The sequence below is a fragment of the Rattus norvegicus genome, chromosome 5 (assembly GCF_021556685.1).
Source record: "Rattus norvegicus strain SHRSP/BbbUtx chromosome 5, alternate assembly SHRSP_T2T, whole genome shotgun sequence".
Classification (NCBI taxonomy): domain Eukaryota; kingdom Metazoa; phylum Chordata; class Mammalia; order Rodentia; family Muridae; genus Rattus; species Rattus norvegicus.
Window position 1 is genome coordinate 22258135 of NC_141538.1, and position 26087 is coordinate 22284221.

Below are 26087 nucleotides of genomic sequence, written 5' to 3' on the forward strand. Positions count from 1 at the left end.
CAGCATGGAGTGGACATTACCTTCTGGTTTACAGCTAGCCTAGCATTTAAAAAAACAAAGAACTTCTTCAATTACAAAACTGTAAACTCACTTTGTTGTGCTTGCTGACAGGTGATAACCAAGAGGTCTAACAAAACCTCTCCAATAAGAAGCTTAGGGCCCCAGCAGCTAAGGCAGCCCCTTTTCACCAACCCAACTCCTCAGTGTGCCCCATACCTCTGGGCCCTTGTCCTACTCTGACATGCTGGAGTCAGTTTATACTCCTAGATAGTGTGACTACAGGACAGCGATCTTCTGGCATTTCCCTTTGCACACTGCTCCTTTAAAAGTTTACTTGAATAACAAAAATTCTCAATCTGACTCAGGCTAAAGCAGTGCAGGAGACAACCACAGAGATGAACTGCTTCTGAGAATAAGGGCTGCTTCAAACACTACCTGACCAGTATAACTCTGTGCAGTTTATTCTCTCTTAAAAATTGTATGTAATACATGCACGTATGCATGCATGCACACATGTGGGTCCTGGGGATTGGACTCAGGACATCAGGGCTGGTGGTAGCCATGAGAAGCTTATTTTTCTTCAACATCTTCTTTAGAAGGACGGGAGTGGATACTTAATCTACAAAGTTGTGTTAGCTAAACAGAGTAACAGTGTCATCTTCCTGAGGGCTTAGTATACACATCTACTGCATTCAGTGGGCTACTCAGCAAAAAGTGCCGCTGTACTATGTCCTGATAGGTATAGGACTAGGGCTGGTGAGGTGGCCCTGTGGGAAAAGATGTTTGCTGAGCAAGCCCAGTGACCTGTGTTCAGTCCCTGGAACCTAAGTAAAAGGTAGAAGCAGAGAATCAACCCCACAAAGTGGTCTTCGGACCTCTACATGTGTGTCATGATACATGTATGTCCCTCCCATATCATACACACATTTACACAATAATGGTAATTTATAAAAATAAGAAGTGACCCTTCCTCCTGTTACAGGCTCTTATACAGACCACAGTCCACAGAGAAAGAAAAAGAACATTTCATATAAAAGGCTTACACACTCAAACAGTGAAGTGGCATCTGGAGAAGTAATGTGCTTGTGACTGCACATCTGTAGACAGGCAGAGTATATCTTGGATTTTATGTACTTGCAGTCACAGTAAAACTCGAATCACAACTAAAAGAAACTTTTTTTTTTTTTTTTCGGAGCTGGGGACCGAACCCAGGGCCTTGCGCTTCCTAGGCAAGCGCTCTACCTCTGAGCTAAATCCCCAACCCCAAAGAAACTATTTTTAAGTGAAATGGGACGGCAACTTGGGCAATAGTTTCTAAATAATACTTTTACTATTTTTACATTCTTGTTTACTCCTTGCAAAAGACATTTCTAAACTAGATGCAATTTTAAGTAAGTAAATTTATATTAGGTTCACCTTGTCAAAACATCACTGTTAATACCAACACAGTATACGTTAATCTGTAGTATTTCCATGTATTGGCTGCATTATTGGTCTTCTTTATCTTCTGAAACGGTTTTATTGGCATTGATCATAAAGGAATGCTATGTGGACTTTAATGTATATATTTCTATATATTCATATGTGTGCAACGCTGAATGTAACTTTGCATGTTGTAAGAAACACACTGCCAATTTTTGACTATCCAGGTAAATGGGAAGTAGAAAAAGCCACAAATAATCACGAAGAAACCAAAATCAACCCGATAGATGCTCATTGGTAGTTCTTTTGCATGCTGAACAAAATCTGATTTCGATGATATAAAGCCATGGTTTGATTCAGCTCAGGGAAGACAGGTAACAGTGGCGTCAGAAATGACAAGGAACAGCAGAGAAGCTCTCAGGCACAGGATTTAGACTGCGTAAGACCAGGATCTTGCTTCTACTGCCCATGTCATCTCAGCATTTAGAATATGGAACACATAGGAGGAACTGGATCAAGTATCTGTTGAGTGTATAGAAGAGAGGAAGAGGAAGGAAGGGGAAGAAGAGGGCCCTTTCCACTGTTGGCCTAGTGGATGACGAAGAAGACAGTTGTCTCTATGAATGACCGAGGATGGACAGATTTGAAAATTCTCTGCAGTTTCCGCTGCATATTTAGCATGTAAGGAGGTAAGGTCCTTTTCTTGACTTGGCCCATTCTCAATGGATACCAGGAAGCTATAGTCATTGTGCCACCTTGTGGTCATGACTAGAAAGTTCATTTTCCTTAATGGAACAGATACCCTCCTCCCCCTAGTCTGCACTAAGGCACCAGGGATGCATGAGAAGAAACTTAAAAACAAATGTCAGTCGTCCCACGTAAAGTGTCACTGGGAACACAGATACCTATAGTCTGTAGGGGGAATGTGTGCCAAAGGAGTACTGAAAATTTATCATCATTGACAAACTAAAACAGAAAGTAATACAGGTTAGGAGCAAAGAAAATTCACAGAAAGGGCAGATCTGGGGGAGGGGAGGTTCAGAGTAGGGGTACAAGAGAACAGGACTGGAGTTGGGGGTGCGCGAAGCTTTAAAGAACCAGGTTTTCCTCGATGGGAGCCATGGAAAGGAGTATCAAATGAGGCTGTAAAGAAGGCAGCAGTTAGACTTGGTGGCGGCGGCGATGGTGGCGGGGGCAGTGGCGGCTGAGGCAGTGGTGATGGTGAAGGTGGTGTGTGTGTGTGTGTGTGTGTGTGTGTGTGTGTGTGTGTGTGTGTGTGTGTGTGTGTGTAAGCAGTCTCATCTGGGGACACAGGACAATGTGGTCTGGGAAGGGATTCAGCTTTCCTCAGCTTCAGGCTCCTCAGCTATAAAGAGAGAAATCAAACCCTACTGGCCTGCTGTGGGCGGTAAGCAGCGGATAGGCTAGGGTACATTCTATAATGAGTAGCACTGGCAGTCAGTAGAACTTTATGTAAGTGGGACAAAGGTTAGTAACGTGCAATCACTGAACTGCAGCTTATTCAATAGCTCCTGGAAAATGAGCAGTTAGTTTGTAAGTGTTGTCAATTCCTTTATAGTTATTTCTCCCTAACCTCTTTCAACCTCAAGATCATGTAGGGTCAGTCTTTCATTTCTTAACCCTTTCCCAAAAAGGTTCGATATCTTCCTAGGCAATTGAGTGAGGACAAGATCCCACCAGGCTGGGATCACTTTTGACTCTCTCTCCTAAGTAGATCCAGGAACGTATGGTGACAGGAACAGACAGATGGACAGCATGAAGGCCAGAGATCAAGAAAAGAAACACTACTCTAAGCTTAGCCCTGCTTTTCCAGACCTGGCCCTTGTGTGTGGGAGAGGTGAAGGCATGATCGGCCAGACCTGTAACGCCTAGCAGAGCCAGAACCCTTTGTGGAGTAGACCAATTAAAGTTATGGGTTTGTAGCATGGCTGTGCCTGGTGTTTCAAAGTTGTCATTGTAGACGTGTTCTTAGCTCTGGGTCTCCATCAAGTTTGTATCCATGGTGGGAGGAATAACTAGTCCATGCCTGTCCTAAACTATCACAGGCTGTACTAGGAGAACAGCCGGGTTGAACCAGGGGCAGCCAAGACCCAAGGGTGGTTGAACTACACAGTGGATGCTTTTGTTGGGTGGTATCCCCTGGAATAGCGATTCTTGATTGTAGAATGGACCCTGGAGCCCTTAGATTACAGTACCTACCATCTAGTAGGCTGAAGTGGTGGAAGACGGGCAATGGGTGTAAGAGGTAGGAAGCAGTGTGGCTAAGCTACTACTACATTGAAAGATAAGCAAGTAAGAGGGACGTAGCTGTCCCCACAGGGAGGCCCTGCACTCACTGTTGGGCACTGCTTTCGGATCTGGGACCTCTTAAGTAAGTGAAGAGGTCAGGTGCCTTGCTCTGGGGAAAGGGGACAAGGCCTGATAATTTCACATTGAGAAGTCTCTTCCTCTCAGAGAAAGAACTGGAAGAGCTTGAAGGGGCTCGAGACTCCATATGAACAACAATGCCAAGCAACCAGAGCTTCCAGGGACTAAGCCACTACCTAAAGACTATACATGGACTGACCCTGGACTCTGACCTCATAGGTAGCAATGAATATCCTAGTAAGAGCACCAGTGGAAGGGGAAGCCCTGGGTCCTGCTAAGACTGAACCCCCAGTGAACTAGACTGTTGGGGGGAGGGCAGCAATGGGGGGAGGGTTGGGAGGGGAACACCCAAAAGGAAGGGGAGGGGGGAGGGGGATGTTTGCCCAGATACCGGGAAAGGGAATAACACTTGAAAAGTATATAAGAAATACTCAAGTTAATAATAATAATAATAAAAAAAAGAAGTCTCTTCCTCTACTCCCGAGGGTCCCAGAAGGGAGCAAAGGGAGCACACAGGATTGTCAGAGGAGTTGGGGGAATACAGTGCGTGCTCTCTGCTCCACCTTGGAGCAGCCTCAGTAGGGCTACTCTGTCCAGTACAGGCTGATGGAGAATGTTGATCCTTTCCCAGGGTCCCGTAGCAGAGATTTGATGCTGAAATCTTCCCTGGATGGTTGTGGGACCCTGGGTGGCTCATAGGGCAGAACATGGAGCACCAGGGGCTCAGGTCCTTGCAAAAGCTGTGTGTGAGCTCTGGGTCTGCCATCACTGGCACAGGGCAGTGTCCTGAAGGCAAGATACCTATGCTGGGATCAGACTCACAGCCACTGCCTAGAAGTTGCCCTTGCTTTGGGGCTCCACATGGTCCTTGGGCACCTTAAAGTAGCAGGGGTTAGAGGAAAGGTTGAGGCCCATGGAGCCCTTCCAGCTCTCATACTTGTCCCTGAAGAAGGGGACCACCATCTAGACCTGACAGATGATGGTCTGGGTCAGCTTCAGCCAGAAGAATGTAGCCTGAATTTTCAAAGTGGTCATAGCCAACAAGGTGTAGAGGGATAGCTCTTCTTCCTCCTCTTGGGGGCTCTGAGGGAGGCTCTTCTTTTTGGGACCTCACATGAGGTAAAGCACCATGCAAGGGAGGCAGCCCTGGGATAGGGCATGTCCCAGCAGAGGGCTCGGGGTGGCCAGACTGCACCCGTGGAGGCTGGGTCCCAGCCTGAGGCCATGATAGCAGAGATTTCAAGAGCAGGGTGAGAATTGGGATGCAGCCTAGTGGTGGGATGCTTGCCTAGCATGGAGGAGGCTCTGTCTTCAATAGCTGGTTCTACAAAAATACACATAAAATAATGAAAATAAACAAAGCTCAGGGTGTGCAGAGAGAAGGACGGTGGCAGAGTGTGGGAAGGAACCCAGTGCTGGGAATAAACAGGACAGACAGACAAGGAGCTGTAAGGATGCTTACTACATAGGATGAAAACTCAAGAAGCTGAATGGTCCTAGGAAAATGGGCTGTGTCAGGAAGAAACTGTCCAAGGCGGGCCCCCTTGGCGCTCGCCCACTCCTTGCCACCAAGCTGGCTCGGACTACTCTTCCAGATGCCCCTTTCCAGCAGTAGCCTTCCTTACTTCTCCCCACCTCAGAAGATTCCTCTCTCCTGCTTTGTTTTTTTTGCGGGGAGGGGGGCTCTCCAGAGCTTTTAACAATCTGGAAAGAGCTGACTTTAGGGTAACAGCAGATGTTTGAGGGCAGAACCGGGGAGTAACCCAAGCCCAAATCCGGACAGGCACTGAACTCACAGTCACTTGGCACTTGCTACTTCTGTATTACCTACTAATGTCACTGCCCTTAGTCATCAGGGTGGCCAGGAATGCAAAGCAGAGGAACAGTCTTCCAGATCGGGAATGGTGAGGGCTGCTGAGCATGTGTGAATGTGTGGTATGTCTGTAGGACTATAACTCAAAAGCACCCTGATCATGACGTGTGTGTAGTCCTGATACTTCAGATTCCTCAACTGAAATCCTTCAGAAAGCTGAAGCGCTAATTCAAATGATTATTTTTAAATGATTTTTTTTGGCAATGTGCACAATTTCACTTCAGTTTACCTGCTTTGTGAATTCTAATTAATTTGCTCTGACAGGTGAGAAGCTGTAATTTCAATGTCAAACAATGACAGTGATGATTCTGAACATGGCAGAGAAACGGGGGTTCTGAGTAGCCAAGCAGATGTTACCAATGCACATGCATCCGATGCTACAGTATTCAAGCATGCACCACGCACCTTCTGAATCAGCCTTTTGGGTAGAACAGTAGGTTGGACAATGGGATTTGGAGTACAGGGACGATTAGCAGTCCTAGATCAATGGCAAATGTAAGGATGACACCAGGTGACTGTTAAAGAGAAGCAGGGACAAATACAGGTAAGAAAGTAAAAGCATACACAATGTGGACCATGTTAGACGTTCAGATACAGACATTCTCATGGTTACCGAGGACATTCCCTAGATGTCCAAATGACCATGTGACTGACATGCCAAGGAAAAAAAAACAGGCATTCATCTTTCCGCCCACTCATTTATACCTAAGAATTAAGTATAAATAATGAGAGGCAAACAATGATATTTGCCAAAGGCCACTTAAAAACTATAAACCTGCCTAGGCAACTGGGAGAAAGCTAGACAGTCTGATGCTTATGCACAAAGATCCAGCTTTTTATAAACAAAAGAAGAAACACAGAGAAGTATATAGGAAGCCAACTATCTAATGTGAGGTTTATTTTTGTTTATTTAAAGTGTATTTTTACAACAGAAGAACCCAATTCAGTTTTAATAACTATTATAGACTTTTAAAAAATACAAAGGAAAAATCCATTCATATCTTCTACGCCCTTTTTGATGGGATCCCCCCAACATTGTACTAGGAATAAGGTATCATTCTCATTTCATATTCATGGTTTGTTGTTTATGACACTTAATTCAGTATTACCTCTTTCAGTTCATTCTTTTAAACTTTCCCCTCCTAAAAGATTACTGGGAAGCACAAAGCAGACTCTGAGTTTTACTAACATAGAGGGGACCATTACAATATGTCAAGAAAAAAAAAAAACCCACCACAGAAACCAATGTACAAAACCCCTAAGTGTTGGCAATGCTTCAGGGCAAAACCAGAAACATAATGTCAATGACTATTACTATGTTTAAAAAGATTCATTTATTTATTATATATAAGTACACTGTCGCTGTCTTCAGACTCACCAGAACAGGGCATCGGATCCCATTACAGATGGTTGTGAGCCACCATATGGTTGGTGGGATTCGAACTCAGGACCTCTGGAAGAGCAGTCAGTGCTCTTAACCACTGAGCTATCTCTCCAACCCCAATGTCAATGATTATTAAGGGTAAAAATGGGGAAGGAGCAAGTGTGGGCCAAAAATGACAAGACACGTATCAGCTAATGGTAGGATGGAGGCATGGGCCTTCTTAGATTTGAACCAATGCAGTTGCTAAAAGGATTAAGGGATGGCCATGAACACAAGGTATCTAGTGAGACTTAGGAACTTGTTTTTCCAGGATATAATAGGTGCGCTGAAATCACACCTTAGAGTCTGTACTTTTTGGCAAGACCAAAAAGAATATACAAATAATATGAGATAATTTTATATTAAACAGTCTCCAAGAGAGGGCTGTATTCGGATGGGGGTTGGTTGAAGCAAGCCTAACTGCTCTGGTGTTGCCAAAACTAGGTATGGTACAAGAGTGAATTCTGCTCCTCTGTCAACTTTTGTCTATCTCGGACTGGCCCACGGTGAAGAGTTTAAGTGATCTGTAAAGGCAGCATTCTCCTTAGTGTTGTACAGTGGATCTGTTCAGTATCTGCTACATACATTGTGGTTCTGCCACACAAGATAATGGATCATGTCAAAGACCATTTACATACAATGTATGATGCTCACAGCTTCCAGGAACTGAGAAACGCACACAGCCAATTGTGAGACTTTGACTCTGCGGTGAGGATCTTGACTGTTAATTGTATGTGATATTGATATTTCTGAGGGAGATGGATAATCAAGTAACACTGTAATACACAATTAAAGCAGTCACAGCCTCCCTCCAAATGCAGAGTTGCAGGGGGCGGCAAAAGGGACGGTACAATAATTATTCTCCAGGATGCTTTCCAGGCAGATGACGTTTTATCACGTAGCTCCTAAGTTCTGTACAACATTCATTCGGCACTTCACCACGGTTGATCCTATAGGTTGTACCAGACATTTTCTATAGGCCCAATTCTCGGAGTAAAGAAATAGCTGGTGGTCTATGGCCCTTGCCCTCCATTGTCAGTAGGAAGACTAGATACACACAGGATGGGACTGAGCTCCTAGCAGATTAACAAGGTGGCTGTATACGAGGCAGTATCACCACATCTCAAAGACCAGCTGGGGCATACAGAAGAGAGGGCTCTCTTGTCTCAAGGAGTTGTGCTTTTCAGGGTGTTATGCCTACAAGGTGCCCCTGACCTCTAGCCACAGGGCAGATCACAAGTAAGAGGATAGTAGTCATAGTCACCTTGCAAAGGCAACCTCCACATGGCTCAGAAGTTCCAGTCACCTTTAGGTTAGCAGTCCCACAAGACATTTGGGACAGTCCCCGAGGCATTTGTGAATGCTGTGTAGCTCTCAGGCTGGTCTCCTAACTTGTTCCCTATGTGTCAGGTATGTAAAGTTCCCCCTAACTAGAGCAGGACTCCTGTCTAGTTATCTGACCAAGTTTTTCCAGGCCGATCTTCATTGTTAAGGCTACTGCACAAATGTTCTTTTGTCTTTGCTGCTGTCTCCAACAGTCCTTGTTCATCCAGCCCCTCAGAACTATTCATCCTTGGATTCTCTCTTATTGCTTTCCTACCATGTACCAGTCTGAGGAAGCCCTGTTTACAATCTGACAGGCGACAGTTTAGAACCTGACTCAAAGCTGTACATGCACATGCATAAAACACAGGAGGAAAGCCGAGATGGAGGGAGTTGTGCATATAGGAAGAGGCATGGAAGCCCACAAAAGAAGTAAAGATAGTGAAGCAGCACATGAACAGTACCCCAGGAGGGAACTGGTGCTCAGGGATAGCATGCACAGAGCATAGGTAGTCAGGGAGCCTGGCAAGTGCCAGGAAATGCCAACATGCTAGTCAGCTAGGACAGGTGGAAGCATATGCCACCAAAGGGAAGAACAAAGGAGGTGATGGAGGAGACAGAAAAGCCAGAGTGTAGACTGTGCAGAGTGATGGCACCACAGACCAGACCCATGGTGATAATAAAGACGTCCCTGGATTTGACTTCTGGGGCGCACGAGGTGCTGTTTTCTTTCATGGTAGACTGGATGGCAAGAATGGGGAGAGAAAAGGAAGAGACCACACACAAAACACAAACTTTTCTCACGAGGTTGGCTCTGTTGAGGAAAAAGTTACTAGGGTTGGGATGTAGGGAGAGAGAAAGAGTGGGAAGTTCCAGCACAGGAAGGGCAGCCTAAGTTGGGCTGGCATAATAGGTTGTCTCCAACAGCCCAGTACAGGCCATGCATAGCAAATGGTACAGCCACCTCAGCTAGATAGCTAGACAGCTATATATACTCTCCCTAGGGCTCTGAAGAAGTGTTAGGTGATCCTATAGAAATCCAGAAGCGAAGAAATGCCAAGCAGAAGGCAGTCTGCTTTGGAAAGGAGGCAGGACACCTGCTAAGTCTTAGGCAAAGGGATCAGCAGACATCAAGGGTGGAGACTGCAGGGAGAGGACTGAGCATAGGACTATGTATCACTGCATTACCAGAGGCTCAGCTTGAAATTCAGTGAGTTTCTCTCCCAACCAGTTTAAAAACCCACAAGGTGCTGCTGAAGATGTGACGGAGTCTCTCTTGCTAAGTGTCTGCCCACTGTCATCCCGATACTTAGCCACAGGACAGATCTCCATGGAGCTGTGAACCTCTGTTCCAGGGCTACTCTTCTGTGAGCCTGGCTCTCCTGTTCTTCCTCCACCTGTCCACTACGATTACGCCCTACAGTGGCAGTGCAACTCCAGTTCCAAGTGAGTGACTATGGGTAGTTTTAGGAGTCCTGGGGTCATTACTGATGTTTCAGCTACAAGCTGTAGGAGTGCTGGGAGCCAGGCATTATGGAAAATAAATGTCTAGATCTTTCTGGTGAGCATGGACCCAATGGGGAATACCAGAGTGGAGGAGCCTATGTCAAAGTCGGAGTATGTCTTGTATCTTCCCGCTCAAGTTATTCTGGATTAAGAGGCACCTTAAGTTCCCTAACCCGAAGTCCTCTGCTTGTACAGCTCAAAGCTTTCTATGGCACACGGAGCAAACTCTGACGCTGGCACATCTCCTCAGAAACACCCTCTGAGTATGACTGTCTCGGGGCGCCAGACAAGCAGCACATTTCTGTCCCCTGCTCCTGTTGAAACCATTTCTTTTACCTAGATGTCATCCCCTCTTTTTTTTTTTTTTCTTGCCTATTTCTAACTTGTGCCTTTCCCAAGGCCCATCTCAAGTTTCTCTTCTCCCTCCCAAGAATACTATAGTGTTTGATATCTGTATTATTCGATGGACATGTAAAAACGCACTACCTTTGGGTTCTTTTGGTACCAGTTTTAAAAGCAAGCCAAAAAAAAAAAAATGCAGTAAATATAGGTATCCGAAAAGAGTGGCTTGGGTACCCTTCTTATTTTGTCTCACACTTAGCACAAGAATAAAGTGTAAGCCCTCAGATGCAGGGTATAAACAAAGCTAACTCTGTCTTACTATAGAATGGACCAATGTCACACACTATCATTCTAAGCAGTGGCGCTCGACAGTGGAGTGAAGGCAAGAAAGTTACAGTCTGCATTTAGAACACTGTAAGATCTTGTGATTTTAGATAAATCTGTACAACTGTTTACATTGCTTGGTTAAAATAAGGTCAGCTGATCTAGTCTTGAGGTTACTATGAAGAGGAACAAAATGAAGCAAATAGCTTTGTTTTTTTTTTAAGTTTCTTTGAAAGTGGTAACAGTTCAGTACTGGTTCAAAATTTAATCAAATTTTTCATGGCAGTTATTTTTTTTAAATATAAAAATGGTATTTATGGAGACAGAAGAAATTTCCAACCTTCAGAGATAGGCACATTACAAACTGAAGCACTTGAACTTGGTCTTTTAATCGGGGGACAGCACATACATGGCGATGGTTCCTTTTAAGCCCATCGATACATTTTGGTCTCTGAAGCTCAATATCTAAAATTAACTAACCAAAGCAATATTTTCTACCGCTACCACATAGAATTACATTGTTTACTAGAGCAAAACCATTCAAAACTTCTGAAAGAAACCGTGACCACTCAGAAATCAGGTGGCTTGGGCGGTAAGTCTGTCTGAAAGCAACTGTGTCTGAGACCCACACTGTAAAACGAAGCTCAGATTTATAATATTTTAAAACCTCCTTTAAGTAACAAAGCAGATACATCTTTTTACCAATCCTATATAACTTAATAAGTATTCTTATAACACTTTCTAACTTGAGTTACTCTGCAAACTTTAAGACTAAAATTTTAATTTTTACAACAAATTTATAACTTTATAAGTATGTTAATCTCAGTATTGACATAACTTAGGCTTACACTAAGAAATTAATTTATAATTAGCTTTTATAGTGTGTCTATAAGGAGGCTTACTGAGTGTTTGTTGTACATACCCCTTCTAACTTGGACTGCTTTGAAAATGAGATAAGACAGGTAAAAGCAAGTAGATAATCCTGTGATCCTGCCCAAGCGCTTTACGACTGGAGTGCAGCATCAGTTCTTAAATATGATGTGATATAATTCAAGCCGTGCTGATCAGTGATTCAGAGAATAATGTAACCAATCAAATTAAGTTTCCTTTCCTTTTAAGCAGAAACAGTGTCTCCCCCCCCCGTGTGTGTGTGTGTGTGTGTGTGTGTGTGTGCGAGAGAGAGAGAGAGAGAGAGAGAGAGAGAGAGAGAGAGAGAGAGAGAGAGAGATACCGTTTTAGTTTTGCTTTTACTAGGAAGGACTTGTAATTATAACTTGGCTAACATTAAAAATCTCATGACGATTCTCATCTTTATACACTCTGAACCTCTGTGTTCTTACTCGACCAGTTTTAAGCCACATTTGAAGCACTAGTCTAACTCTGCTTTATTTTAGTGAAACGGCAGAATAGACAAACAACAGCATTTACCTTTAAAGTTTTTCCAAATTTCCGTTTTTTGGCAGCTGAGGACCGTACTTCTGAGCTGCCTAACTTTTAAAAACCTAGCTGGAGCACAGCACCACACACAGAGGCAGAGCATACACAACAGGGTCTGCGCTCAGCTCAGCCTGCACGCTTCTTTTCCACGAGTGCTCCAAAATCTTACCACTTGATAACGCAGCAAATGAGTGCCTGTCGCAGCGGCACTGCCATACACAGGGTGGCAGCACTGAGAGAGAGCAGAGCCAAGCAGCAAGCACACTTGGATGCCAATGGAAGCACACCAGTGTCTGAATCCTGATTAGGAAAAAACGTTCGTAGACACACGGACATTTTGGTTCTAATTAACAAGTTCCTTTTAATTCTGGCAGAGGAATCATGGTCTGCAGAAAGGCTATCATGAGTCAGCCTCGGAAACGGGACTCATTCTTCTCTTCTCAGCTGCTCTCTCCTCCTATTCATGCAGTGGCCAATAATGGGTGAACTGAGTATAATTTCATTCAAGTATGACGCTGGGCCAACGTTCAGCAGAATACCTATACCTGCAGTGCCTATGTTGAGATAATCTGAGCTGCGGTTAAAAGTGCTTCAGTTTCTTTTCAGGACAGTATTCTGTGAGAACAGGTCATGCTTACGAAATAAAAGTAGTGCAAAAAGCTTTAATAAAAGTGAATTAAAATTTAATATCCACAGAGAGGACTTTTGAAGAAAACACTGATACTAGTACTTTTAAAAACACTGAAGTAGCACTGTCCTAGTAAACACAAAAGAATTAAAGCTCCCAAACAGAACAGATGTGCAGTTCGGTATTAGGCTGTTACCACTTTTCTTAGAAAAATAACCAAAATAGTTGAAGATATTAAATTCTTTGATGTCATTCCGGCCATTTAAAATATGTTTACTATCAAAGGACAAATGCTTAAGACCTTTTGCAGACCTCCATACTTTTTAATTTTATATTATTATTATTTTTTAACAATTACTTTATTTACAAACTTCTGGGACTGAAAAAGATTAAAAAACAAAAAACAATTCTTTTGATTAAAATTCTGTCATTTCAACAGTAAATCAACTTATTTAGATAAATATTTAAATCTCCTTTCTGCCCAATTAAGTTTATTATTTGATGGTTTGTTTTCTTCTCAATTTGGGTAAACAATTACAGCAACACATCTTCACATACAGTGCTGGGATGCATGGCAAATTATTTTGAGGAATACCTTATATTTTTCGTTAGAACTGGGGAAGGCTGACCGTGCACTCTCCACAGAGTAGAATGAAGTCAGCTATCTGCACAGCATCAGTTCTGAGGGTGCACAGGCTTTAAGAGAGAGCAGGGCACACACTGTCAGTGAGTCCTACAGACAGATGTACACTGTACTCACCGGGACCTTCATTCGTTGAAAGCCTCTACATGCTTCCAAGTAAGAACCAGCAGGGCTGTTTGCACCACTCTTGGGATAACCTATTTTATCGTACATCTGATTCTACCTAAATGCTGAAATCACATGCATTTACCAACAATTTTCAAATAAAATACTAATAATAGAAGAGAAACACAACCGAAATAGAAATTTACTCAATTAAATTATCCCAGACAATAACAAATTACCAAAACACGGGAAGAACATTTTCTAACATTTACTTAAGCAATTTTAAAGGCACTAGGAGAGCAAATTTATATTTGAAGCTGAGCTTGCAATCGGGTACACTGGACACCACCAGTCCTGATTTAGAAGATATGATATGTCTTACCCAAATATGTAAAGTAACACTTTTTCCCATGAGTTTACAAATGTGATGACAAATTTCATGTCAGAGTAATAGAGCTAATTTCTCTTCTTCAGAGTGGATCACTCCCAGAAATAATACCTAGAAAATGCAAAAGGTAGCCTAAGAAAGAAAACATAATCTTATACAAATGCTGTTCTACCTCACTGCCTTAAGACAAGACACTAGAAAGTTTTTATTATAACTTGGGCATGAAGAGAATTAATTTGGGCTCTGTAATTATAGTATTAAGACAATACAAGGAAAGAAAATTGATTTACTGAGAAAACTTAGCAGAGTAAAATCAACTGGTAATGTTTTGAACCTGCAAAGTTAAACAACCTTAAGCTTCCAGCTTTGGTTTCTTAACATTTTCCTTCTCAAGAACAATTGACTGATGTGTCTTCAGAGAAACAGAACTGACTGGAACACTTTCTGATTCTGCCTTTTACACAAAAGATTTATAGTCCTCATTTAAAAACTGATTTTTAGTTTTCAAAAAAAAAAGTATCTTAAGGATTCTAATGTCCACTGATATTAAATGTTTTTTAAAAGTCAGATGGCAGCTTTTTAATTGTAGCGTTTACTCTGAGAATTAATATTTTCATACTCAGAAACTATAACATAGGAAATTGTAAACAGCTTACAGGAAATATACCAACATTAGCATGGGACAATAATTTAAGTATTAACAACTGAAAGTTTAAAATGTTCAAAGATAGATTTCAAGACTCTGCAATGCTCTCTCACCCACCACTGCAAAGAGCTCGTACAGTCTCTGAGCAGTTTCCAGAGCTAGAGGTAAATTCTACTTCAGATACCACAATAGGCTTCAATTTTCCTTTAGAAAACCAACAGCTAACTAGTGAATGAGAAAGAGAAATGCCTTTAATCAGCAGCTTACACCTTAAAGTATTCTGGAAATTAACAATCTTATGGGTGAAATACTCTTATCTTTATCTTGTCAAAGTTTTTAAAGTGCTATTAGGACTGTAAGAAATTATTCAAATTGCCCTTAAAAGTCCACAGAACAAAACTACTCTTAGACGGAAGCTTTAAAACTTATTTTACTAACCTAAAAAAAGTTTTAAGCATTCTGATAAATAACAAGGAAAGTAATTTTCAATGATTCCTAAGGCTTTTAGACCATTTCACATAGCTACATATTTAAAAACTCTTTAAAAACAGCAGAAATTGACTTTCTCCTTTTCCTTTTGTTAAAAATGAATTTCAGATCATCACTAGAAATCATTATTAGGATTTAGTTTAATCCACATCTACAGGAGAAGAGCAAAGGCTTTGGAAATCTTGTTTTAAAAGGTGATTACAGATCCAGCAACTTGCACTAAAAATATTCTCTGATAAAATTCCCCAAAGTTCCACTCTGATTCTTTCTTTTCTTTCTTCTTTCTTTTGTAAACCTGTGGTTTTTGATTTGTAGTTGGTTATTCTTTATTCATATAAGTTGAATTTTAAATTTTCCATAAATACTATTTTATTCTGAAATTCTTAGTTTTCCAGTTTCTCATCACTATTTTTGAACATTTTAGTTTACACTGATGTTGTACATTTCCATTGTTCAACAGTATTCATATTTAAAAGGCATCAAAACCATAGTTTTGTTCTTTAGTGTCTTCACATTTCTAGATTTTCTATGATTTTAAATTAGGAAAAGGTTCCACTTAAAAATCAAGTCAAAGGAATACTTTTAGCAGACTGCTTTCCCTAAGAACCTAGAATGTAAGTGCACACGTTCACTCACACGTACACTTTCAGAGGTAGTCATCTCAAATTCCCAACACACTGTGGTTAGTTTTAATACCAAGATCCTGTAGTAACTTTGTTTACAAGATATTCAGGGGCTTTTAAATACTAACAATTTTAGTGTAATATCATACTACTTCACTTTTTAAAAATGAGATATTATTTGTTTTGTATCTTTTTTTATACTTGACATGCATTTTTTAAAAAAGTACAATCCTTCAGAATAACAAACACCTATATACACAAATATACAATATATTATATATATATACACAAAATCAGAACTCACAAACATTTGAATGTCTTTGATATGTGAACATCATCATATCCTGGTCAACTCTCCCCGTAAGGGGTAGACACAGACAGGAGAGCACACAAGGTAGAATGCAAACTTCAGGGAGATAGGCCAGTGAATTTAAAAGTAAAAATCTAACTCTGCCTCTGGAATAATTTTTAGTAAGCTTTTATACAGATATATTTCTTATAATATCAAATTTTAATAATTACATACCAATTTTTCATAAAAATTTATAATCTAGAAATACTCATTTACTTTCTCAAATGAAACCTGAAATTAAATTTACACATGTAATATAAAAGTTGTCTCCATGTAAAGGAAAAGCAGTAACACCATGAATTTCAGATTAGAGAGATTCACAAATTACCAGTGAAATGGTTACAGAAACGCAACAATGTATTACTTCTACTGTGTCCTTTTGTCCGAGTGGAAAAGAGCATTTCTTCCTGAGCTCTGAAACCACAGTGAACCCTATAGTCCATCAATCCGAGGTACCCTGCCCTCGATATGAACTTATTTATAAATACTGTTCTATGGGTACCTAAACACTTACTAACTGCTTAAATATGCTGCCTACATTAATTCCTATTAAAATTACTAAAGAAATAATGGTTCACCTTTGTTTTCAAGCCATGACTGACAAGTTTTCAACATAGTCTGTTTCAGAAAAAAAAATGTTTATCAGGTTCTTAAAACACTTTAAATGATGGCTTAAGGGACAGTTTTCCCTTTTCACCCTGAACAGATCCACTTCTTAGCTTTTGCTTGATAGACACTTTTCTCTTTCTGAAACTCTCATCTCATGAGTAACAGGTTAATTTTTTACATGTCAAATTCTCAAAGAACAAAATTACAAATAAATAATATTAAACTACTCATAAAAGGATGAACATTTGGATTAAACAACTTGAGTAAAATGATTACTGAAGTAAACTTCAAAGGCAGGCATGGCATAGGTTTCAGTTGTCTGTCTTTTAAAATTCCAGTTACGATAAGAACATGACATTTAATTTAGAAAACAATAGTTTAAATCCCTAGGTAAATTTCTAGAATATCATATGAAAAATGTACATAATAACAACTTGGATTATTATAATAATGAAGGAAAATTCCCATTTTTGATTGATACTAAAAAAAGCATTCTTAAAATTTCAAATTATATTGATAAAGGCAAAGTCAACTACTTTACTACAAAATGTCTGCTTATTGAACTATTTTGATTGTCATAAATAAATACACAGATATGGGGTTTTATCACTATTAGCCCACACTCACTAAATCATCTACTACAGCAGAAATATTCTTTTCAGAATTGTGAGTAGTAGACACTGGGTATCTAAGACTCAGATAAGCATTTTAATCTGTGGGGTTTCTCTTTAAGTGAAGTAAGAATGTAGAGAATGAGATATCTTTAGATTATTTCTGCAAATTGGTATAATTTAATAGGACTCCCAGCAAAGAAAGTTCAACAGGCAGGGTTCCTTATGCATCAAAACACCTTAATACAATCAATTCAACCAGCTATTATGTGGCACTCCCTATCTAAGGAAGATGTGGGCATTATATTTTTTTAATTTCAAAAAGGAGCTGGTTTTACAAACCCCAAACAATGTGTATATCACTGTATATGAGAATGAATAACCATATCTTAATAGGCGAATTTCTGTGGAGGTTGCCAGTAAAGAATGGGATCCCATTTTTAAGTGCCCAAACACCTTAAATAGCTCAATGAGCTAAGAGAACCAAAAGCAAAACTTGCCTTGACTTTTACTGACACTGAATTTATTGGTAATAGTATTTTGTTTGTGGAAGTGGCAATTGCTCAGTTTCTAAAAGCCTCCTCCATTTTAAACACAAAGCATCAGCCTGACTACTTATAGTCAAAGTAACTCTTTTGAGCCAGCAACATAATGAACATGCAAAATAAACTTCAGAGGGTTTGGTAAGTAATGATGGATACAAGATTATGGTGTGTGTGTGTGTGGGGGGCTATCTTCTTCATTGATACTTTTAATCTCTTTCCAAGGCATCATGGTTTAACAGTGATTTGTGACACTGTTTTCTTTAGTGACTTCTTAGAAAGCTGTAGTTGTTTCCAAAGTGGGAAACCACAAGATGATGTGCTCACAGGTCACTGATAGTGTTTTCATGGAGGTATTTACAGCAAGGTGCTGAGAAAAGTTCAGTTAGAAACAGGAACTAACACACGATGCATTTTCACAAAATAATTTTTATGCAGTATGGCAAAAGAGAACAATGCCTACAAAGTCTAAAAACTCAGTTCTTAACTTTGGTCCATTTCTATAAGTTGTAAAAACAAAGCAAAATAGAGATTTATTTCCCTAACTCCATATGCCTGTGGAAACTGAATGTAAGTAGTTTCCATTCCAGATTAGTTGTGATCTTACATACTATAAAATGTATACATTTTACCTTCTGAAAATACTGTGGACATCTAAGACATAAGAGCAGATAGGAGCTAAGGATTAGTAAACATTTCCTGTTAGACACAAATCACTTCGGCTGGAAAGATGCAAATCCATAGGTTTCGGGATATCCAAGCATTTTCATTTTCAAAGTGCAAAGTTATAACACATGCATAAGATCGCCTTTAAAATTGAATGTATATGTAAACTTTTCCATGGTGTTCATGAGAGCCACTCCCGCCTCCCCAGAAATGTCTACTGCTTACAATGTTAAGGAATCTTCACTACTCTGCCTGTAATTTTCATCCACAAGTCCTCAGTGTACCTGAAGCCAGACTGAGTATTAGGTATTTTACAAAATGGCTGTAAACCCCCATTATGGGCATACATGGCTCTTTGATCTCACTGCACAGAATTCATAAGTGTTCAATAATGCTATACCATTACACCACACACCTTCAACTTTTTCCATTTTTCCACAATTCCTTCCAAAATCAGCTTCCAGGGCAAAGCAATGTAACATGAAAAGTTTCTGGGAGGGCTGTTACATAAAAGAACAGCGTGGATGAAAACTAAGCCACACACATATCCATCTTCTGCTGGGCTTGTTTATCCCTCCTCTCCCTCCATCACTCCTAAACGTGGGTGCACTTGAGTAATGGAAAGAGAAGGCTCTTCCATCACCACACACTTCCAGCACCTCTGCCTTTGGTCCTCAGACAGTAAGTCTGCGTAGGTGATGAAAACCCTAAGAAAAGAGAAGCTGTCCCTTTAAAATGCCCTGCTCTGTCCCAGATCCCACGTGGAACCAACATCAGCAGCACTTTCCCACTAACATCAACGTGATGCAAGAGGCACCATCCTTTTATATACATAAAACCAGAAAACTTCAGTCCAACATTCCTTAGTGAGGGCGAACAGGTGAAGCAAACGTGTCAGGAAGGGAGAAAGCAAACAACTCCCACCCCTCCCCAGAAGGTTCGCCAGTCTTGCCCTCCAGTCTCTCTGGGTAACAGCACCTTTCTACCCCTCCTCTGGAGAGCTCAGTTTAAAGAAAGGAGGGAGCCACTAACAAAACCCTAGGCATAAATGCGACGAAAATGCAATCTAAAGCCGGAAAGGTTTATTCTTCCAATCACACATACTAACTCTATTAAGAAAATGGCATCACTTTTTTCCTACCCCAAAAAGCAAACCCCTCAAAGATCATTAAAAGGGAGTTATAAAATAGCAAATATAGTGTTTATCTTATCTCAGATCAGTCCACATTACCAATAAGTTTAGTAGTTTCTGCACTACCACCTCCCCCTCCCTCCCCATGCTTTTCTTGCATTGGATTTTCACGTTTTCTCATTGTCGGTGGAGTTATAAAAGGCTTTTGCCCTTCGAAAGTTTTAAAAAATAAATAAATATTAACTCCTTGGTCCCTGTAAAGTCCAAATGGACTTCAGGGGAAAGGCGGTTCACACTTTTACCTTTAGCGAGAAAGGGGGGAGCATTCCGGATTTTTAGGGATTTTTTGCGATTTTTTAACAATTTTTATTTGGTTATATGCCTGAGTTCTCCCTCCATTTTGGTTGTTTATGATACTGACAACAAGCTGTCCCTGCTCCGTCCCGATCTCCTGCTTTCATTTAGCACCCCCTCCCCCTACGCCCCCGCCGCCACCCGGCTGGGTCCGGAGCCCCGCGGACCCCGCACCCCGACTCGGCTCTCCCACCTGGGCAGGAGGGCAAAAACAAATGCATTTCTCCAGAAAAGAAAAACCTCTTCGGAAAAGGGGGCAAAGTTACCCCAAGTCACTCCCAGTGCCCCCCAAATATTGCCGACCGCGGGTCTCCGCCAGGCCCTTTGGGAAGCGACCTTCCCCCGGGATGTTTTGGTGGAAAACGCGGAGAGTTTCCTCTCAAAACCGAATTTATATTAATTTTTCCCTTATTTTTCGGGTCTCTAATGTCTTCCGCTCTCGCTGCTGCCGCTGCCGCTGTCACAATATTCACAGCACCAGAGAGGAGGAGGAGGAGGAGGAGGAGGAGGAGGAGGAGAGGAGAGGAGAAGGAGGAAAACTTTTCAAACTTTCCAGACCCTGAATAAAAGGTTTTTTTTTCCCACCGACCTCACCTTCGGGTCCCCAGCCGCGTCGCCCCCTGCCCTGTCAGCAGCGACCACGGGAGTCCTCGCAGCCCCGCCGCACGATTTTATTTGATTTTTTATTATTATTTTTCTCTCTGGGGTCCTGAGCAGGGGCTGGGAGTAGCACAAACTTTTCCTCCTCCTGCCGCCGCCGCGGCTCCTCTGCCCCCTCGGCTAGTCCCATAATTTAAATAACCCTGATATTCCTCCCGCTAAACGCCTCCCTGCCGCCCCGGACCCCGGGAGAACTCACCGCGGGGCTTTAACATCCTCCCTCCGGCCCGTCCGCCGCCTTTACACCGCCCGCGGAATTTCTAATAATTTTTTTCTCATATTTCGGGCTGGACGCGGCGGGCCTGGAAATTGTTTCCTTACGCCTCTTTCCAGCAGCCATTGTAGTGTATGCGCTGCCCCTGCAGCTCAACTTGCAGCTGCCGCCGCCGCCGCCGCCGCCGCCGCCGCCGCCGCAGCCGCCGACGTCGCGCCCACCGCTGCCTCCCCCCGCCCGCTCGGCCGCCGCCCCCGCCCCGCGCCCGCCCGCCGGCCCGCCCTGGCCCCCGCCCGCCGAGATGCCCGCCCTCCTCACGCTCCGCCCAGAGCCCGGCCAGTCCGTGCGTCCGCCGCCGGGTCCAGACGAGCTCATTGGTTGACATGGCTGCCCGTCAGGTCGAAATGTTAAGAGCAAGCCTGCAGGGCGGGGGGCGCGGTGGGGCGGGGAGAGGGCGGGGTCTCGCTCCGTCCCACCCACTTCTTCTGCCAGAGCCCTCCTCCCGCTGCCCGGGGGCGGAGCGAACTGAGCCCGCCCCAACCTCGCAGAGTTCCGGGCGCCTGTCAATCCCGCAGCAGCGCTCGTGGATTGGACCGGCTGAAACGGGGGGCGCGGGGGCAGCACGTTGGGGTGCGCGCTACTTAAGGTCCTGCTGCGTGAGCCACTGACGTGTTTGGAACAGCAACCGGCTCCGGTGCTGGCCGTGTGGTGGCCTGTGGTGAGTGGTCTCCGGCCCCTCCCTCCCTGAACGGCAGGCCGACGACAACACTCCGCTGAGGGCAGACCCCACCAGTTCGTGGCGCCATACCCTCCGCGGCATGCTCCTGCCGCTGCTCACGCCACTCGATTCGTCCGGTCGGGGCAGCGGAAGGTGACCCCATGCAGGTCTGGACACCCCGGATTGTGTCACTCCCCGCCCTGCCCTCCTCAGGTCCCGGCTCTACGCTGCCTCCTTCCTTCCCAGCCCCTTTGTCTTGTTCACCTGTGCCTGCTCCCCACTGTCTGATACTGCGCCTCGGAAGGCGATCCGGGGGACACATCCTTGGGGATTCTTCTCCGACCTCTCAGAGCACTGTGGTCTGTACTTTGACTTTTTGCCCCTGGTCCTCTGCACCCAGGTTTACGGCGTGGTGAATTTCTGCTTCCGGATTTAACACTCACAGACCAGACTGAGAAGCCTGGGGGCCTAGACTTGTTCAGTAACGTGCCCTTCCCCCACTACGGATCAAAGCTACGAGGAGAGTGGGAAATCAGGAACTCCTTTGGTAAGCAGTTTGCCCTTTAGAGTAGATTTTAGAGTTATTTCTCAGGTGTGCTGTAGGTTTGCAGTCTTCCCTCAAACTGGTTTTCCTTCTGAATGTCATCTTGGAAGTAGTAGAGTACTGTAACAGTTGTTCACTCCTGCATCTTCAAAAAGTAAGCAGATAAGGCCTCCTTAGCAGGGCACTCCATCTTGCCCTTCAGCCACACTCCTCCATGTAAATTGACATTTCCTCTTCCTGTACTGTTAACACAGGAATTCATACTAAGGAGGTGGCATTCGGAAATCCATGTTTAGAGTGACTTGTATTTAGGATCCAGAATAAAAAGCAATGAAATGGGAATAGCCTGAAGCAGCAAATTTGATGACTGTGTTGTGTAGATAGTTTTCAAAGAGTTTCTGGCTGATGATATTGAAATAGAACAGAATTTCATGATCAGGACGCAGCGTGAATTCTGCTTGTATCCGATTGCTGTTGAGATTATTATATGCATGGCGTACGAACAAGTGGAGCCCTGTGGAGGCATGGCAGGACAGCTGTGAAGGAGAAGATTGTAGATTTTCTTAGTTCTACTATTCTCTCAGGAAGAGGCAGCCTTATAAACTCCTATCTTCGAAAGGCTTCCAGATACAGTTGGACTCTGTATTGAGTGTCTTCCTGTCTAGATGCTCCTGCCGACTGGATATTTTCTGTGCAGTTCATGAAATAAGTGGTTATTTGGTGCTTATTTAAAGGTAAAGGACTGCAGGCCAATCAGATACTTCCTATCCCATGGGAAAGTTGGGTTCCTTTAGTTTACACATCCTGATCTTTATCAGAATAGAGGAAACTGGGCTGGATGACCATTGACCCAGAATACAGTCATTTACCAGGATTTTATGGGTTTGCATGACTTTTCCTGAATATACATTATTTCATTTAACGTGATTTTTTTGTGACATTTAATACAAAAATTTGGACTTCTCTGAAAAGGCCCATGCATGTTTGTTTTGCTCTGTTTTTTAATTCAGTAGACTTGTGTACTTCATACTGTCTTATTTCTCTGGAATGCAGTTTTTTTTATTTTTGGGTAGAAGATGATTAAACAAGATCAGCATTAGGGTGTGTAAGCCAGATCAGCCCCTTAAGCTTAGTACAGGAATTTTTCAGAGATGCTGGGCAGCTCATAGCAGAGGCCCATACTCAAATAATCGTGACTTGCTTTTCATTCCTTCCCCTGAAAGAGAATTGTTGTACAGTTTCACTTGACCTGGAGTTTGAAGAGCAGTTTTCCTTGGCTATGACCGATTGACTGACTGGATGAAGTACATGACTTGACTTGGAGTAGCTAACCGACACTTAGAGTAATGCGATGTCTTTAATGGATAAAACCTTTGCAAAGCTGTATTTTTAAGACTCAAATTGGAGAATAACTGAGCCATAATAGCATTCCCTGACTTCCTTCAAACCAGGGAAAATGTTAATTTAAATAGAAAGTAGTCCTGGAATAAAAAAATTCATTCATTGTTTTTTAAACTATGGCTTTTTAGAATGCTAAGTAAGCAGAAACTTGGCTTTTTGATATACTCACTGTGTTTCATTGTTTCCTACAGAGTACCTACTACGTTGAGAATTAAATTTTGTGGGTAAATTAAATTAAAAGTACTTGTGGGGCTGATGACATTTTCTGGTCATTTCCTTCTGACATGTTTTTCTCCTGCCTACCTTCAGTAAGAAGTAAGACAAGATGCCCATGGTCACACGGCGGCTGAGAGACCCTGACATAAATCCTTGCTTATCGGTAGGGCGGTTTGTTTTTCATTGTTATGTCAACTTGGGAAAACCAATCTTAATTGTGCGGGTATCTGTCTTACACAGTTATTAAATAAATTATTTTTCTGTAAAAAAGATATTCCTGGCCAGTGTATTTTATTTCACTGTAACATTTTTACATGACCAAAATGTGGCTAACAATGACCCTTTTCTTCAGTTTTGCTTAATTATGAAATAAACAGTGTTTAGTTGTCTCTGTAAAACTTGACAACCACTAAGGAAAGTCTTTAGTCTAAACATGGGACAATATAGCGAATTTAAAACCAACGGTTTTAATCACAGTGATTACTTAATCTGTCTTTGAGACAACCTGGCTTGAGTCATGGGTTCACAGTAGGATTAGCTTATTTTAAGCTTTTCCACAAAGGTATCCTATAAACTGCCCTGTGTTACAAAAGTAAGTTTGACATTAACTGGATATAGCTTGTAACACTTTGTTGTGGCTTTGCCATTCCTGAGAAATACAATGTAAATATTATATCGTTGCTATGAGGAGCTCTAATTCACCATCCTTTATGGCTTTTCCAAAAACACACAATATACATCCATTGGTCTATATAGTCGGTTTTCAACAGCATTAAGTATTGTTTAGATAAGGTGTTTTCCTTAGATCTGTGAAGCAGATTCCCTGCCTATTTGAAACTTTATTTTAGATAACTTCTTCTCAGAGTCCTACCTTTCACTTTGAAGCTTGTTGTCCAATCTGCTGCTAGTTCAGACCGCTTAAGTTTAATTACCAGTGGTACCCACTTCATTTTAAACCCATGGCCCTGTGTTGCTTTCCTTTTGAAGTCACATTAATGATAACTATTAAAGCTGCCTATGTAATAGTATGCTTGCATAACGGAGTGAACGATAGCCAAAAGTGCATCTACATGGGTGCTGTTAATTTAGGTTGCCTTGATGTAGATCGTTTACTTGTGTAATTTACTTGGAATCTCAAACCAAGCCTTAAGATCAAACATCAAGTCAGACAGACCTGGGGAAAGCCAGGAGAGCCGCACTGAGTTGTGGGAGGCTGGTTTCTGCTGTTTGCTTGTGTAGCAGTGTTCAGAGCACCTTATACCTTACTTCAGCTCCGGGAACAAATGACCACAATAAGTGCTTTGACTCAAACTCGTGGGATCAGATGCTTAGAAAACTGGCCCAGACGGGGAAAATTTAGGTTTTTTAAGTCTACCTACTACAATGAACAAAATAAGCCATTTGATATCGGTTCTGGGGAAACAGCTTCAGAAGTCTTTGTGTTTGGGTCTTTCTTAGATCACATTCCACATTTTCAATGATGACTCTCTTACATATTTAAGGAATCTGATGCTTCTACCAGATGTATGGATGAAAATAACTATGACAGGGAAAGGTGTTCCAGTTACTTCTTGAAGTACAAAAACTGCCGGCGATTCTGGGTAAGCCCAGCCTCTCAAGCTTCTTGGAAAACTCTGTTCTTAGGCTTGTGGCCATAGATGATAATGATCAATAATCCAGGCTTCCCAGTAATGACTGAAGGAACACTTAACCTTTAACCTTATCTTCTGATTGATATATCAGCTCTGTGGCCTTCTTGAGAGCTTGTTTCATTTGATTCCAAGGTTTCAGATTCAAGCTTTAATATAAAGTCTTGTTGAAGACTGGATCCAGGTCCTTTCTTCTCTGATAGACTTAGTTTCACTTAGTAATTGTGCATAGCTTTTGAAACTGGACTGTATATACTCTTGTATATGTACTTAGTGGCATATTTCTACCCAACTCCTACTAACAATGCTTTCTTTGTGGATGATCACTTCAGTGTAAATGTTAATAGATTGAAACATCTGGAGTTTCAGAAGTAGGTTTTGGAGTTTTAAAACTTTAGATTTCAGTATTTTCTTTTTGAAGAAGCAACTGAAAATTACTGTCGGATTATTGTTATTTAATATATGACTGACTTTGGTGTTTTCTTTTATGCCTATGTATAGAATTCTGTCATGATCCAAAGAAGACAAAATGGAGTTCAGCCATTTATGCCTACAGCAGCAGAAAGAGATGAAATTTTGGGAGCAATGCAAAAGATGCCCTATTGAGTATTTGCATTAAAATTGTTTCTATAACTTGAAGCAGATTTTTTTTTTTTTAATCAATGATTGCTGAAATCTTAAGACTTTCTGCTGTCATCCCAGGCGATTTTGAGTTGTACTTGGTGAGATGGAATTCGGTTAACCTCAAGTCTTTGGTGTTTGCTTTCAGTGCTGTGATAAGAATGTGTTATCATACTGTCACTCAGAAGGACAGGACTGTTGAGGCTGTAGGACTTGGGCTGTCTTAGGTCTAAAGAGA

General features: G+C 42.0%; 2 protein-coding genes and 1 pseudogene across 7 annotated transcripts in view; 1 reads left to right on the top strand and 2 right to left on the bottom strand.

Moving 5' to 3' along the window:
* Plag1 (PLAG1 zinc finger) overlaps window positions 1–20865 on the bottom strand; it is a 44740-nt gene extending 23875 nt beyond the window's left edge. For 2 of the 3 annotated variants that reach the window (NM_001436642.1, NM_001436640.1), the window contains 1 exon segment: window positions 20686–20865. The gene's annotated coding sequence lies outside the window, so the exon portion shown is untranslated. 3 annotated transcript variants of the gene reach the window in all.
* On the bottom strand, window positions 4336–5221 carry LOC148005653 (forkhead box protein H1 pseudogene; annotated as a pseudogene).
* A 446-nt stretch (window positions 20866–21311) lies between the features above and the next one.
* On the top strand, window positions 21312–25867 carry Chchd7 (coiled-coil-helix-coiled-coil-helix domain containing 7). Of its 4 annotated transcripts, none has more exon segments than NM_001399637.1 (5): window positions 21312–21585; window positions 21819–21965; window positions 23673–23742; window positions 25082–25180; window positions 25730–25867. In NM_001399637.1, coding segments are annotated over 3 exon segments (258 nt in total). In that variant the 5' UTR covers window positions 21312–21585; window positions 21819–21965; window positions 23673–23688; the 3' UTR covers window positions 25835–25867.
* The last annotated feature ends 220 nt before the right edge of the window (window positions 25868–26087 follow it).

What these genes read in the sequence shown, in the direction of transcription:
- Chchd7 (XM_087551079.1), top strand. Translation starts at nt 23,689, where the DNA reads ATGCCCATGGTCACACGGCGGCTGAGAGACCCTGACATAAATCCTTGC. An exon ending in ACATAAATCCTTGCTTATCG is followed by an intron (nt 23,743 to 25,037) that starts GTAGGGCGGTTT and finishes GGTCTTTCTTAG; the next exon opens with ATCACATTCCACATTTTCAA.